At 39.2% G+C, this 15,798-nt stretch overlaps 1 protein-coding gene across 1 annotated transcript in view; it reads right to left on the reverse strand.

Moving 5' to 3' along the window:
• The window catches only part of LOC134603562 (A.superbus venom factor 1-like), a 241,885-nt gene that overhangs the window by 77,323 nt on the left and 148,764 nt on the right, over positions 1 to 15,798 (reverse strand). Inside the window, exons 15-21 of the mRNA XM_063449655.1 lie at positions 15,507 to 15,636; positions 12,203 to 12,277; positions 11,220 to 11,420; positions 7,771 to 7,882; positions 6,285 to 6,370; positions 5,411 to 5,550; positions 3,167 to 3,379 (exon numbers count right to left, since the gene is read on the reverse strand). Of these exons, the coding sequence (XP_063305725.1) occupies positions 3,167 to 3,379; positions 5,411 to 5,550; positions 6,285 to 6,370; positions 7,771 to 7,882; positions 11,220 to 11,420; positions 12,203 to 12,277; positions 15,507 to 15,636 (957 nt within the window). The remainder of the gene's footprint in view (positions 1 to 3,166; positions 3,380 to 5,410; positions 5,551 to 6,284; positions 6,371 to 7,770; positions 7,883 to 11,219; positions 11,421 to 12,202; positions 12,278 to 15,506; positions 15,637 to 15,798) is intronic.

Below are 15,798 nucleotides of genomic sequence, written 5' to 3' on the forward strand. Positions count from 1 at the left end.
AAGTCAATCTGGATATAATCAGTCTACAAATGTTACAAACTGTATGTATATGTGTAGTAACTGAACAAAGTGATAATACACAATGACACTGGCAAAGTTTATTTTCCAAGGGGATCACATTACATTTACTGGGGGGATCATTTTTCATCAATCCTCACAAAGTCTGTTAACTCACTGGTATTAGGACAAACAATTCATCTTGTGATCCAGTGTGACCCAGTTTGAGAAAGCTTGTTGAATTCTCCTGGTATACCTTAGAGCAGGGGTCCTCAAACTCCGGGCCACCAGATGTTCCTAAACTACAACTCCCATGATTCTTTGAATTACATAGATAGCCAAAGAATCATGGGAGTTGTAGTTCAGCAACATCTGGGGGGGGCGGAGTTTGAGGACCCCTGCCTTAGAGCATGAAAATAACGTGTCCATATACTGCCATGGTATATTGGAATGGAACAACTGAACCCAAACTGGAGCTCCACGCTACCAAAACAGCGTTAACCAGTTGGTCTACATGCCTTCACTAAGTAGCATATTTATCTCCGGTCCACTTTTCACTAGGATGGCAGGTGAACTAGTTTCGTGCTCCAAAATAACTTTTTTAAAATGCAAATGATATTCCCTGACTTGTGGACTTGATTTATAGTGCCCTAACTAGGTAATTAAACCGAAAATTCAGTAAAAGATACATTATACATTAAGCTTTGTCAACAAGTATCAGTAATCCACTAAACGCTAACCTGTCACTGAGTGTGAATGATCACTAAGGCATTGATATAATATCAGTCAATAGGTGTTATCGGCAGATTTCCGGATCCCTATAAACCTTTTAAAAGTTCAGATAAAATTAATTCCCTCTTTGAAAAGGTTTATAGGAATCCAAAAATATATATTTTGGAATATAATATATGTTGTTATTATTACAATTTCTTTTACAATGACCATATAGGCTTTGAATAGTAAATTCCATTTAACAGGCACATCATGATATTGGATTAGACAGTTAGAAACTATTAAAAAAATCTTTTTTTTTTTTTCTTTTTTTTTTCTTTTTTTTACGATTTCCCCACTGGTAACACTAGCAATCAACATAGTTAAAAAGGGTTATGGGGGTTAATAGGTCTCCCACATCAATGCAAAGGAGGTTATACACCTCCCCACTAAACAGCGAGCAGCTAGTTGCTATTGCTAGTCACAGGTAATTCACAGAGTACTGAGGATATCGAGTGGGGGCTTTCAAGAAAAGTGAATCCAAGCACTCTGATTGGTTGGCTTTATAAGAGCTTACCCTCCATGTAATCTGAATTTGAGCTGAGCCCTTGGAGATTAATTGTTTCTTATTATGTTGGGATTTTGACATTTTTCCTATTGCTTTTTTATTTTCACAGTAGCTTTGGACTTTATCGATTTAAGTGGAAAGAAGACTCTGTAACTGTAAGTATTAGCATTTTTTTTTAAACCGGTAATTGGAGTAAAGGGGCTTTGGGACCGCCAGTTATCCAGTGAAGGATGATGGACACAATGTTTTGAGGGTGAACAATGGCATGTGGGCCCCCTTCTATTTTAATTATGGCCCCGCATTATTAATTATTTAGGGTCCCACTGTGAGGGAAAAGAGGTCACTATGTGTCTAACTTTTTTTATTTTAAAGCATGTCCTCAATGTGGGGGCACTAGTGTTGTAGTATTATTAGGCCCCTTATAAACCTATAACCATTATTAGGCCCCTTATAAACTATATAACCCTTACTGGGCCCCTTTAATACTATATTCTCATATTCCGTTCTCAGGCCTCATAGTTTAAACCTTACAAGATTGCTTTGTTCGTAGAAATAGCATGTCAGCAGGAAATGCTAGAATCTTCTGATTAAATGAAACACTGTAACAGATAGTCTTAATAGAATGTATAATTGCTAAAAAGGCCTTGAGAACTAACCTTGAAGAAACTAACGTGCCAGTTACTCAAAATGGTTGCTAAAGCCCCCCTCCCATCGAGTGAACTCCTCGTGCTAGCAAGATGGCGCTGAAATCTGGAGGAGAACTTTATGACGACAGTAATGACATAAGATGGCAAGCCCAGTAGGGAGGGCATTTGAACTAACCACTTAACACTTAACCAATTACTGATTTATAATTCTATGTTATCTTGAAATCTGTAGTGATGTAATTTTGCCTTTATAAGGGTCTGCGCGCCCACTTTTTAACAGATGCCAATAAATTTCCTCGAAGTTCTTTTAACCTGAACTCCGTGTGTCAGTGTGAATTTACTTCTGCGTATACGCAATTTAAACATCTCTAATTTGGTCAGGAACAGATAGTCATTCAAACTTATTGGTTTGCCTAAAAGATTCCCTTATCACTAGCATAGCGACACTGTTCTTTGATTGGAAGCCCCATCCGATGCCCATGGATGAGAGTATGGGTTGACCCTGTACCAGGTTATCCTTGTACATTTCTAGCAAGTGAGTAGCAGTAGCAGCCCAATCACTAGTGTATTATTTCAGTATGCATTCACTGGTTGCTCAGCGTTTATCGGATATGCCCCTGCTAACGCCATTGTCAGGTCATGGGGGAGTTGTATAGCCTTCCGTGTACTGCTCTGGGGTCACTTTGATTTGTTTTTTATTTGGATTATTTTTAAATGACTATCAATGTCTCTGCTGGGGGCCTTGATTTAATTCATTTGACTCAGCTTTTTCAAATTATTTATCTACAAATATTTACATAGACGTTAATGGTTACTTCGATAGATAAATCATTGGAAAGTTTTATCAGATTGATATTTCTGATATTTCTGATACTGATTTAAATCAATTAAACTTAGCCTGTTTTTTTTTTTTTTTTTTAAATGAAATAATTTGAGGCAAAAGTTCTGTCACATAGTGTTCCATTGCACACTAAGCCCTGTGAAAGAGTGAAATACCTTTTACACATTATGCTTTGTCATTGAGTGTGAGTAATCCATTGTACCGTAAGCTCTGTCACTAAATATGATTTTTTTTACACACTATATTCTGTCATTGAGTTTGAGTGATCCATTGTGTGCATGGACCTGTCCATTAAAGAGTGAGCTCTGATATTGAATAAGAGTGATTTTTTTTTACACAACATATTCTGTCACTGAGTGTGAGTGATACATTAAACTCTATGTGCATGTTTACAATACTCACAACAACTTTTAGCTTCTTACTGACACCATCAGATATTCCATCTTTGATAAAAACAGCTTTCACTTCAATATCATGCAATCCAAGAAAGAGAGGTATGATAACAAAAGATGCAACATTAGAGGAGGCCGATCGAACTTCCACGTCTTGTTGATACGCTCTCCTAGACGTAGAAAGACTGCAAAACTTGGGACTGTATGTCAACTGAACCCTTATCTAAGAAAGAGACAAAGAAACTCAAGTCAGTCACACCAACCACCACCCAATTTAGCAGCTTGTGGTGCCATGAAATTAAACAGATTCCTTCTAGCTAAACCTGTGATGCCCCTTCCAGCTTAATGGGTATTATTCATTTTTAAATGCATGCCCTCCACGCCTCACAGACCTTCCTAGATTGCTGTGATGGATCTTTTCAGTCTATGAAAATAGTTTTACAGCAAACTGTATAATAGGCACTAATGTACACACAGAACATCAACAGTGATTAGTGCAGCAGAAAATACTTGTATTCAATTTCCACTGTGAAGACAAAGAAAATATGTCTGTCCAAAAGAATTAATTCCTTTGGTGCAATTAACAGTAGTCATGGAGACTTTGCTTGAATTATATGGTAATGGCAGCATCAATGATATGCAAGACAAAAGAAGGAGCAAAAACAGTGCAACATATTTTAAATGTTGCATTTATTTCCCCCAAGAATAGTTACTGTACAACTCACTTGCCCACTGATTATGTTTTTGCTACAATCCCAATGTAATAGGTTCTTGGTGTTCCATCTAAGAGGTAGCAGTCATGGAAAACCCCAAAAAGCAATGGAGAAGCTGGAGGTAGAACAATCATCTCCTTGTGTGAATCAGTCTTTAAGCCTGAAGCTTGAAAATCTCGATGCTCAGTTCAACATAACATGTCCTCCACTTGTTTTGCAAGATGACATAACTGGAATAACCTATTTCTCTTCATTACTATGATGTGCTGCTCTGTGTATTCAATATCTCACTGTGGTGATCAGCATGTTTCCTGTGTCCACATGTGGCAGTGAAGCATCTTCTCTAGCCACTGCTGCTCTTGTGTCAGCCATCGTGGCAGGGTGGATCTTGTTCTCCTTGGCATGCCATGTTTTATGTGGGTAGAGGATGGAGTCATGAGGGGGCGAGGAGGGTGGACTTCCTATTTAACATCTGAGCAATCTCTCTCAAGTGCTCTGATATTAAGATAGGTGTGTATTCCGTTATAGTGTTTTCTGTGCTCCCAGTAACTTGTTATAGTGCCTATTCTCACTGTTTGTAGTATTTAGACCATTCTTTCCAAATTACCTAAAAATCTTGCTGTCCGGACCAACCTTCTCTACTGTATCCGACCACATCTTTTGATTGCCCTTTATCTGTACCTTGCTAGTTATTCTCCTTCACTTACTGCATCTTCAGCTCCTCCTCATCCATGGGTTGGGGGCTCAGGTAGGGGATACTAAGTCCCCCTTATTTAATTATTTAGAGTCCCCTTCAATGCTAATGGGAGGATGGGGGCTAGAATTAGGAACACTACCCCACTTGTATTTTTATTTAGAAACTTCACCCACTGTTAAGGAGCAGGGACTGGGATGGAGACACTAGGCCCTCTTCATATTCTTAATGTAATAGCCCAAAACTGCTGGCCACAGTGGGGATAGGGTATGTTCAGTAATCTCTCCACCTCCCATTTTTTTTATTTAAAGTCCCCCACTCAATGCTCACAGGTTGGGGCACAAGGTGAATATGTTCATCAATGGCTTCCCAGTCACCCATTGCATATGTTTCTTAGATAAGCTCTGTCAGGTGGCTTTATAAGGGTGGTCTTTTAACTAAATTCCAGATTTCCCGACTAGACATGTAACTGAACTTTGGTCAAACTGGAAAAAACCACAACAACAAAAAAGTAGTTGGACTGAATGAACTAAAACAATGGAAATTTTGTCCATACACATGTCTAGTTTTTAATATTTCAATAAATATATTTTTCACTTACCATTTGCTTCCATCTTGATTTTTGGGGTTTCACTAACACCAAAAACATCTATTATGATGGAATCGTAGCAAAAACACAATCCTGTGGAAATCTCTCTCTCTATCTATCTCTCTGTCTATCTCTCTGTCTGTCTGTCTGTCTATCTATCTCTCTATCTATCTCTCTATCTACCTATCTAGGCCTAAGGACTTATAGACAGTGTGCGCAGGGTGAACCCTAGGCTTTTGATCTATCCTTGTTACTCACTTTCATATCAGCAGATGCATAGTTGTAAATTACAGCTCGGATCTCCACTTGCTCATTCCTCACGACAGAATATGGCAGGCGTAGGTCAATAAAGAACTTCTTCATAACCAATATGTCATAAGGCTGCGATACACAGATACCTAAACATGATAAATTATTAAATGCCCTGACATTAGTTCAAATATTAGATAAGGAAACAGACTATTTGTATTCTATATTCTAGTCAGCACATGTAGCTAGAATTTAGCCATGGCACACTAGCTGGTAAAAAAAATGTAAGAAATAAGTACTCTGGCAAACGATCATACCTTCAATTATCTCAGGCTTTTTCTACCCAGAATTCCATGGAGTGCATGCTATTTCTACCCAGAATCCCATGGAGTGCATGCTTTTTCTACCCAGAATCCCATGGAGTGCATGCTTTTTCTACCCAGAATTCCATGGAGTGCATGCTTTTTCTACCCAGAATTCCATGGAGTGCATGCTTTTTCTACCCAGAATTCCATGGAGTGCATGCTTTTTCTGAGAAACTGAAAGTAATTTCCATGAAAAATACATGACAAGTGAATGGAGGAAGTTGCACTGGAGGAAGTTCTTTTGACAATTGTTCTGTTAGTTGGTGATATTTGCAACACTGGAAGCAAGCCCCATATTGATCCCCATATCAAGCCCTAAATTAATCCCCATATTGAGCTGTCTACATGGGAAAAATAAACCCCCTATCACCCTAAAGAAAAACACAGCATACATGGGAACAGAACACCCTCACTTCTAAATCATACAGATACACCTCTTCAATGGTTAGGTACAGCAAGTCAAACCTTATTCACACAAACCTCAATAATCAAATCAAAGTTCCTTTATTTCCTCGTACCTTTATTTTCAGATACACTCACAGCCAGCACCTCCCATGTTGTAATTGAACTCGGCAGATTTACTCGTACTGCTTTTGATGAAAGGCTGTAATGAGAAGTATTATTTGTATGCAGCTCCATTATGTAATATAAAGAATAAAACATACTTGGTGCACATGTGCTATGTTTTGTTCCAAATCGAAATCAGCTGAATTTGGAAGCATTCCATATACATGCAGAATTGAAGGGGGGATTTATTCTTTTTTATAAGGATTGTCTACTAAACAGGTGAACAAGGTTTTTTTTTAAAAGTTTTTTTTTTTTCGTTTTGCTTTTTCAGCTATTTAGAAGATCGTTTCTGAATTGGGATTTTACCTGGGATTGCCATAATTAAGGGACTCAAATTGGAGACGTATCTACCAAGAAACTGAAAGAGCAGATTAAAGAAAAAGGTTTTGAGCTTTTTGAGCTGTTTAATAGATAGCTCTCTAACTCAATAGGTATGATTGGCATAAGCGCACCAAATTAGGAACTTATCTACTAAACAGTGCAAAAAGCAAAATTAAAGGGTTACTTCAACCCTTTTGAGCAGCGGACCTCTACTGTGTAAAATGCCTAACTTGGCACTATGGGAAAGCCACTCTCCCCTCCCCCCAAAAAAATTGCAGTATAACCTGCAAAAAAATATACTTACCTAGAACTCCACTTTGAATGAAACTACCAACACTGACTTCCATGCCCTCTCCAACATCACAGGGTCTGTACGGTCCAATCAATGACTGAACCATTTCCCAAGCTCAGAGCACATGCGTGCACTCTGGGCCGGTGAGGGGAGGGGATAGGAGGAAGTTGGGAGAAGGGCTTTTTTTTTCTTTTAAATACTGCAATAGAGGGAGGTAGGAGGGAGCTCACAATGGGATGGAGGGAGAGGGAAGCAATCTTCCCCTTGCAGGTAGACAACAGGCTCACTGATGAGAGACGTTTTTTATGCACAAAATTTACATTGGCAACCCAGAGTTCTGAGTGCCAATGTCACATGTGCTGGAGGTGCAACCAGCCCCCAGCACACAATTAACAATAATTTAGTATGTCATACCCCTGCCACCATGACCACTTCAATCATAACACTCTAACTTGATCCGCTTATGTGGGATTGCTATATGTAAAGATAGCCAATTAGAGGCTATTTAGCAGATATTTGTTAATTGGTTATCTATTAGTTATCAATTGGTCATCTACTTAACCACTGAAAGAGCAAAATTAAGTAAAATAACTTTTCTTAATGTTTTATCTTTCAGTTGTTTAGTAGATAGCTCCCTAATTTGGCATCCTGTACTTATTGCATACATTCCAAATACATTCTATATGCAAGCATCACATACATTCCATATACATACAGAATATACTTTATGTACACATGCAGCATTCCAGTTTGCTACACTTGGAATTGTTTGTATGTTAGCACATGGGAAAAAAAATATATTTAAGGTGAAGAATGCCACTCACTTGTCAATGTTGGGTTTATCTGTCATTTGTTCTACTTTCCATAGGAAGCTCTCTCTAAAGTCAGATCTGACGTCTATATCATTTTCTGTAAAATAATCTTCATTTTCAATACCTAAAATAATGAAATATTAGAGGGGAACTGTCACTTCTATGGAAATTTAAAACATTGAAAATCACCTATTACTTGAAAAAAAAAAACACCTAAACATTACAAAGGGAGAGTGTGTCAGGCTGTGAAAAGGTTTTGGGGGATAACCCCTTACTAGAATCAAACAAACACAGACAACAAATAATAAAGATACAGCCTTAAAATCTAAAATATAACTAATTATACCTTATTAAAATCTATAGATGTCATGTCAATCTGAATAACTATAACAAAATGAGAAGAAAACGAAAAAGGAAATCTATATCGTAATTATAAGTGTGGTAATTAAAATCACTAATTATGAACAGGAAAATATATATACAAAGTTCTAATTCAATCTGAAATAAAGAGTATCCTCGATATAAATTGTACGGTGGCAAACAAATCTTGCAACAAGTAGCAAAAGAATGTATCAAATAAAAATCTGTATGTGTCTATGGATATGTATGATCGAAAGGCAAAACGGTAAGTAAGGTGAGAGAGAAATGATATGGGCTAAATCCAGTACTGCTCAGTGCCTTCGATAGCAACCCCATTACAACCCCATGTCCTCAACCTACTCACACTATTAATTGACCATTTACCAGTATTTTCGAAGTAATTATACACAGTGCGTGATCTATCAAAAAATCACATCTGCAAAGGAAATATATCTAATGTAATCGTCCTTAATGTATCCAGGATTGTGCACTGTAAATTAACGTCAAGACGTGTTTCTCCACAACAGGGTTCTTCAAGCGATCTTCATTCTAATCTTTTACTACTTGTTGCAATATTTTTTTTGAAAGTAAAAAATAAATTAACATAATATTGAATATCCTGAGAAATGGCAGTTCCACTTTAAGAGTATGTCTACCATACATTGTAATGGGGATTGTTCCACATATCATAACGATGTCATTACTGGTAACAAGCAGTAATCCATCTGTGAAGCATTTGCCTGTAATACATGCAAAGCAGGACAATGTAACTTGAATCTATTGACGTGAACGTGATGATGAAGAGCTCGTCTTAATGAATACATTGTTCACAAAGTTGTACAAAGATACTTTTCTTTTTTAATTAGTGGATATATCTCCAATGAAAACATGTATGCATTTAATTATGCATTCTTTCTTTGGGAGTATATGAAAGCACAGCTAGCAAAGGCTGCAGATCTCTTTTCTGCAGCCTTTTCAAACCCTCTCTTTCTCACCCCACCCAGACTCTCTGTGACTGTCCAATCACAGACTTCCCAATGCTGCTCAATGAGAAGTGTTTGTAAGGCAGGTTCTCTGGGTAAATGTTGCTTCCTGAGTTTAATTCCACTGATCTAAACAGGAAGTAACTAGCAGGGCTGGTTCAAGGATTTCTTTTGATCTAGACAAAAAATAATTTGCAAGATCCCCCCCATATTGTGACATCTCAATATCCTACCCATATGATCCGCCCCACAAATGCCAATCCCTTTTTAGTATATTTAATTACTTTGCCCCATAGCCTCTCTGCGTGTCACTTTGTTCATTCTCCCTTCTGTGTGTCTGTGTCACCCCCCAGTCTCCCTTCTGTGTGTCTGTGTCAACCCGCTAGCCTTGCTTCTGTGTGTCTGTGTCACCCCGCCAGCCTCCCTTCTGTGTGTCTGTGTCACGCCGCCAGCCTCCCTTCTCTGTGTCTGCGTCCTCCTCCAGTCTAACTTCTGTGGTTTCCCACCCCCTGTCTGTGGTTTCTATTACCCCAAACGGTCTAGACTCCCTTCTGTGTTTTCTTATTCCCCCATGCTCCCAGACTGCTTTCTATTGTGTGTGTGTCCCCCCCCTGCCAGACTCCCTTCTGTGGTTTATCTCTGTGTGTCTTTGTCACCCTCAGACTTCCTTTCTGTGGTTTATACCCCCCCAGACTACCTTCTATGGGTTCTCTTCCCACCACCACTCCATGACTCCTTTCTGTGGTTTCTCCCCCCCCCCCATACTCTTAAAGACTCTATTCTGTGGTCCCTTCCCCAGACTCCCTTCTGTTGTTTCTCATTCCCCTCCAAGACTCCCTTCTGTGGTTTCTCCCTTCAAACCTCCCCAGAAGCCCTTTTGTGATTTATCTCCTCCCTTCCGCTCCCCCAGACTTCCTTCTGTTGTTTCTCTCCACCGTTCCAGACTCCCTTTTGTGGTTGATCTCCCCCTTCACAGACTCCCTTCTGAGGGTTGTCTCCCTCCTCCCTCCCAGACTCCCTTCTGTGGTTCATCTCTCCCTTTCCAGACTCCCTTCTGTGGGTTGTCTCCTCCCCCCCCCCCCCCCCCAGACTCCCCTTTGTGTTTTTTCTCCCCCCGAGACTCTTTTATTTGGTTTCTCTCCCCACTTGACCCTCCAGACTCCCTTCTGTGGTTTATCTCACCCTTCCCAGACTCTCTTCCGAGGGTTGTCTCCTTCTTCTCTCCCAGACTACCTTCTGTTGTTTACCTCTCTTTTCCCAGACTTCCTTCTGAGGGTTGTCTCCCTCCTTCCCCCAGACTCCCTTCTGTGCTTTATCTCCTTCCTTTCAACCCCAAGACTCTTTTCTGTTGTTTATCCACCCCCTCACTCTTCAGACTCCCTTCTGTGGTTTATTTTCCCTTTTCCAGACTCCCTTCTGTGGTTTCTCTCCCCCTATTCTCCCTAGACTCCCTTCTGTGGTCCCCCCTTGCACCCCAAGACTCACTTTTGCATTTTCTCTCACTCACACAACTCTTCCTGCACCTGCTCACTTCCCTCCTACTTGTAGGGTGGTCAAGCCCCGGGCCAAGGTAGAAGAGCTTTGGTTTCCTCTCCCAGATCTAAAAGGAAGCAGTTCAGCTCTTACTGAGAGCACGTCCTGTTAGACCGAGTTAAGTTGCATCCTGTGACCGGCAGGAGTGTGGTGCTGTGCAGTGCGCTCCCCTCCTGCTGGTCAGCTGTAGACTACAGCCCCTTTGCCGGAGTGCCCTAGGTGGCCACTCATCCATCTTGCAGTCGTGTTGGCCCTGGTAACAGGATCTGTTGTCTGATTGACAGCCATGGGCTGTAGCAAGGTTAATTTTTAAAAGAGACAATTTCTATTGAAATCTACACTTTTTGTAAAATGAAAAAGATGACACACTCTTCATACATAAAGCTTTTCAGCACGCTATAAAACTTTAGGTGTGGGGAGTGTGACTTTAAGTAGTAACCTATCAGTTTTCCCTATAAGTTATTAGAATTTAGTCTTATTAAGCTTTCCCACCCTGCCTCTTTTCCCTAGAAGCTGCCTGCACAATGGTTGTATTGTTATTTGTAAGTTGCGTGATTGGTTGGTTTTTGTGTTTTGCCATCTTACTTCTTGCCAACACATCATCCCCCTTCAGCTCCCTCTCAATTTCTCTTTTTTTCTTCATATAGTTGCAGCAATCTAGGAAGGCATCAACACATGGCTTCTCTTCCTGTATAAAGGCTGAACGCCGCTCACAGCTCTGACCCATCGGATTATCCTTCATCCCATCCAAACAACATTGCTTCTCCAGGCCTTTATAAATTGAGGCTAAAAATTAAGCAAAATGTTAACAATGGAGTTTGTATAAAGCTGTACAATGTCTATTTGCACCAACCGCAGGAGGCCATAACTTCAGTCAACAGCTGGCATTGAATTATTGAACAGAATGTCATAAAAAAAACATTAGTTCTGTTATAAAGCAAATAAATACTGTAAATAATGCCTTGTTTTTAAAAGTAAGAAATTAAAAGAGAAGCATCAGGAGAAATCCAATATACTTTGAGGCTGGAATTGCAGGCCAGGCCAGGCAGTCAGTAAGACATCCTTACAATATTATAAAGGGCTAAATAATAGAGACAGTTACAAACTATTACAGGAACAATAGGTTGGTAGGGTCCATGGTCAAAAGAGTTTACATTACAGATGAAATATGGTGTGAAAACACAACAGGAAGGGCAGGAAGGGGATAGCAATCAAGTGACAGGATATGAAGTAGCAGAATCTAAATGTGAGAGTGGAGTGTGGCCATTTAATAGCCAATGACTTTTCTGAAGAAATGGGTTTTGAGGAACATCTGAAATGATAGACAGACTAGAGGAGAGTCTGATGAGGGTAGACAGGATGTTCCAAAGTAAAGGAAGAGCCAATGAGAAGTCTTGAAAGCACGAGTTAGCAGTAAGACAGGAGAAACAGTCAGGAGAAGATAATCGGCAGAGTGTAGAAACCGAGAAGGGTAGAAACTGGAGAAAAGTATTTTACAAATTTACCACAAATAACTGGCCATGGCGAGTAGAGATTCAGTTTACTCCCATGTTCCTCACTCCACTCACCTTTGGCAGTTTTAGCCTGGATCAATGCTGCAGTTGAGCGACGTTTCCGTTGCTTGGGGACCTCACAAAACTCATCTTAACACAGAAGAAATTAGACAAACATGTAAAAACAGCAGAAATTGCATCTAAAATTAACAAGGACAAACAAAAACAAAAACACTTCATGCCACTTTGCAATCTTAAATTTTATATTCTCACTATAGCACCGCTGATGAAAGTAAAGATAATGAAAAGAGCTGTATTCATCAAATCACCTGTAACAAAGCTTCTAACAAACACTCAGAACCAGGTTATTTTATGAATATTTATGTATGTATTTCAATTTTTTCACCCTATTACATGTTATAAAACTAGCATGACTGCCTCTATGCTAAAATATCCAAATCTGTATTCCTGAAAGGAATGTCAAGCAGTTTGTAAAAATAATTCTGTTGTATTACAAATTAAAATCATGGTAAATTTTAAAATTGGACTTTCTATGTATCCTTGAGCAGCAATCTATAAACAAAATAGATAGACTGGGGGACTGGGCACTCAAATGGCAAATTACATTTAATGTAGAAAAATGCAAAGTTATGCACTTTGGCGTAAAGAATGCGCAGGCAACTTTTACCCTAAATGGAAGCGAATTAGAAATACCTACACACGGGAAGGATTTGGGAATTGTTTTAGACAACAAACTATGCAACAATGTGCAATGTCAATCAGCAGTGGCTAAGGCCAGTAAGGTATTGTAAGGTATTGAAAAAGGGCATTCATGCTTGGGATGAGAATATCATTTTGCCTCTTTATAAATCATTGGTAAGACCACATCTTGAATATGCTGTGCAATTTTGGGCACCTGTTCTGAAGCAGGATATTATGGCACTAGAAAAAGTGCAGAGGCGGGCTACAAAATTAATAAAAACAATGGAACATTTTAGCTATGAAGAAAGGTTAACAAATGTAAACCTCTTTAGTTTTGAAAAACGTCGCCTCAGAGGGTATATGATAACATTATACAAATATATCCGGTGCCAAATCTATTGTGTAAAAATCTATTCACAAAGTAGACTATAGATGGGACATGAGGTCATGTATTTAAACAGGAAGAAAGAAGATTTAGTCTAAGGCAGAAGAAAGGTTTTCTTTAACGTAAGAACAATAAGGATGTGGAATTTTCTGCCTGAAGAAGTAGTTTTATCAGAATGTGTACATATGTTTTTTTTTTTTTTTAGTCAATCTTTCTTTTATTAATGAGTTTTTGAGGGGTACAGAATAAAGGGTGGGTAATGCAAAATGATTCACATTATAATGTCAACACAATGCTAACAATGTTCAAGTATATATTCAGCACAGCTTCGCTTCATTTTATATTGTATATGTCTATTGGACGGTATCTTGTGTACAGCGGTCTTGAGTGTCAGTCCGTGGGTCGGGCTCAGATCATCTAATGAGGCTAGTGCTTCCCAGTCCTTCCGTGTCCATTAATTTACCCTTAACATCCCGTTCTGCTCGTTCCAGCATCTGCGCAGTTTTTGTCCTGGAGGTATGATTGATATTCCTGAAATACATTTCATATCCCTGTCCCTATCCTCCATGTAAAGTTACCAGGCAGCGTCTTGGTCGGGCTTTTGAGATACTTGCTAGGGGGATTCAACTTTAACCCTATACTAACGAACCGGGCCTGCTGACTTTGGCTAGGGTCTGAAGCAATGAAGGTAAGTTAGTAGTGTCCGATCCTGAAATGCGTTTAGTCGACCCTAAAGGTGAGAAGGAACGTTTCTGGGTCGTCCCACCCGTCGTGTTAGACGGTGCATGCTAGCGATTAGGCCTTTCAGGGGTTACAGGGTAAGTATATCCATGCGACATCATGCTAGAGACATTTTAGTTATCTATCTGTACTGCTAAACAATGCAATATTAAACACAACATAATAAACGTATATTATAAACTGGCTCCGCAGCCCAGGGGGCTGAGGAGGACGTCTTCTACCGTTGGCAGAGTTGACAGAGTCGCGTCAGGTCCTGCGGCTTTGTCTACCTTCTCCATTCTCTGCCTATTGGTTGGTGGCTAAGCTCCCGTGTGTATGGGGAGCCAGGTCATAGCATCTCTTGACACTGAAGTCGTCAGTGTACATATGTTTTAACAGTCAATTATATCATTTTTCAATGTAGGGTAATAGCTTCTTGATCCAAAGATTAATCTGACTGCCATTCTGAGGTCAAAGGTCAAAAGGGAATTCTAGTGCTTGGTTTTTAGTGCGTTCTTTTGGATCAACAGCAAAAAACAAACGTGAGTAAGGCTGATCTTGATGGACACATGTCTATTTTTAGCCTATGTAACTAAATAGAATTGCTGTTTTATCCTAGGTTCTAGCTAGTCATACCATGTTTCTAGTAATTGTTCTGCTGTTTAAAAAAATAAATAAACAACACCTGGTAGTGAAATGATTAAACCGTATTAAGCAATGTTTCCATACAATTCTAAACCCAGCATTAAAATGGTTCTAGTGACACCTTACACCTAGCATCAAAATAGCATAAATTAAACCACTGCCCACTTTGCATGTCTTGGTCAATGTGTAATTTCACATATTTATTTATATTTTGGCCATGTTAAAATAACCAGAGGTGGCTCTAGATTTAGGGAGGCCTTTGTCAAAGTTGAAAGCAGACATATAGTTCAGATTTGTAAAATCCAGGCCTTGATTTAAAGCCCAAATGGTCTGTTTATCCTGTGACCCAGCTGAAATTCAGACCAAATAGTGGCTCATTGTGAGCCTGCTCTGCAAATTACAGACATTGTAAAATACTGTAAACAATGTAAGTATTCTGGAGTATAAATGGCGTGGAGAGGTTTTACCCCAATCGGGACCATTTGGACTTTAGTGTATATAACTCTGTGAGATCTGTTACATACACAAGATTCACATATTTAAGCTCTGTATTAACATGCTACCAGTGTTCGGTGAAAGCCCATTTTGTATTTTTATATCTAATTATATCCCCCACTGGCTGTAACACTGTCAACATTAGTCATTAAAGTGAGACGTGAAAAGTAATTCAAAGTCAATTTCAAATATCAGGACAAAGTAGCTAAACTGGAAGAATAGCTGAGTTAGAGAAGGATTCTAGTTCGACTTTGTTGACTTTAAGTTTAAGATTCTCTCTTTAGTGAATAACTCTGAATGCTTAATTGCTACATTTTGTACAGCTGTCTTTATGAAATATATGACGTTTTCAATAAATTAATGTATAAATTACTTTAGGAAAATCGAAAAATACACAACTTGATGGCCAGTTATGGTAGCTCTAATACATACCTGTTCTCTGAGGAGTTGTCATTTGGATATTTGTCTCCAAGGCCAGCCCCGCATCATAGAACACGCCCACACTGTCAGCTCCGCCTCCCGGAGTGCAGCCAATGTCAAATCTGTCTACATTGTCCCATACCTGAGAAACATGACACAGACTAAGACACAACGTAACAGTAAATGCGCCCAGTGGTATAAATGAATTTAAAAAAATAAAGAAATCGGTAGAAGGTACTGTCATCATTTGTATATATTTTTTTTGTTAATTATGTGAATATTCCTTAGGTAATTAACTACTTTT

Source organism: Pelobates fuscus, chromosome 3 (genome assembly GCF_036172605.1).
Source record: "Pelobates fuscus isolate aPelFus1 chromosome 3, aPelFus1.pri, whole genome shotgun sequence".
NCBI lineage: Eukaryota > Metazoa > Chordata > Amphibia > Anura > Pelobatidae > Pelobates > Pelobates fuscus.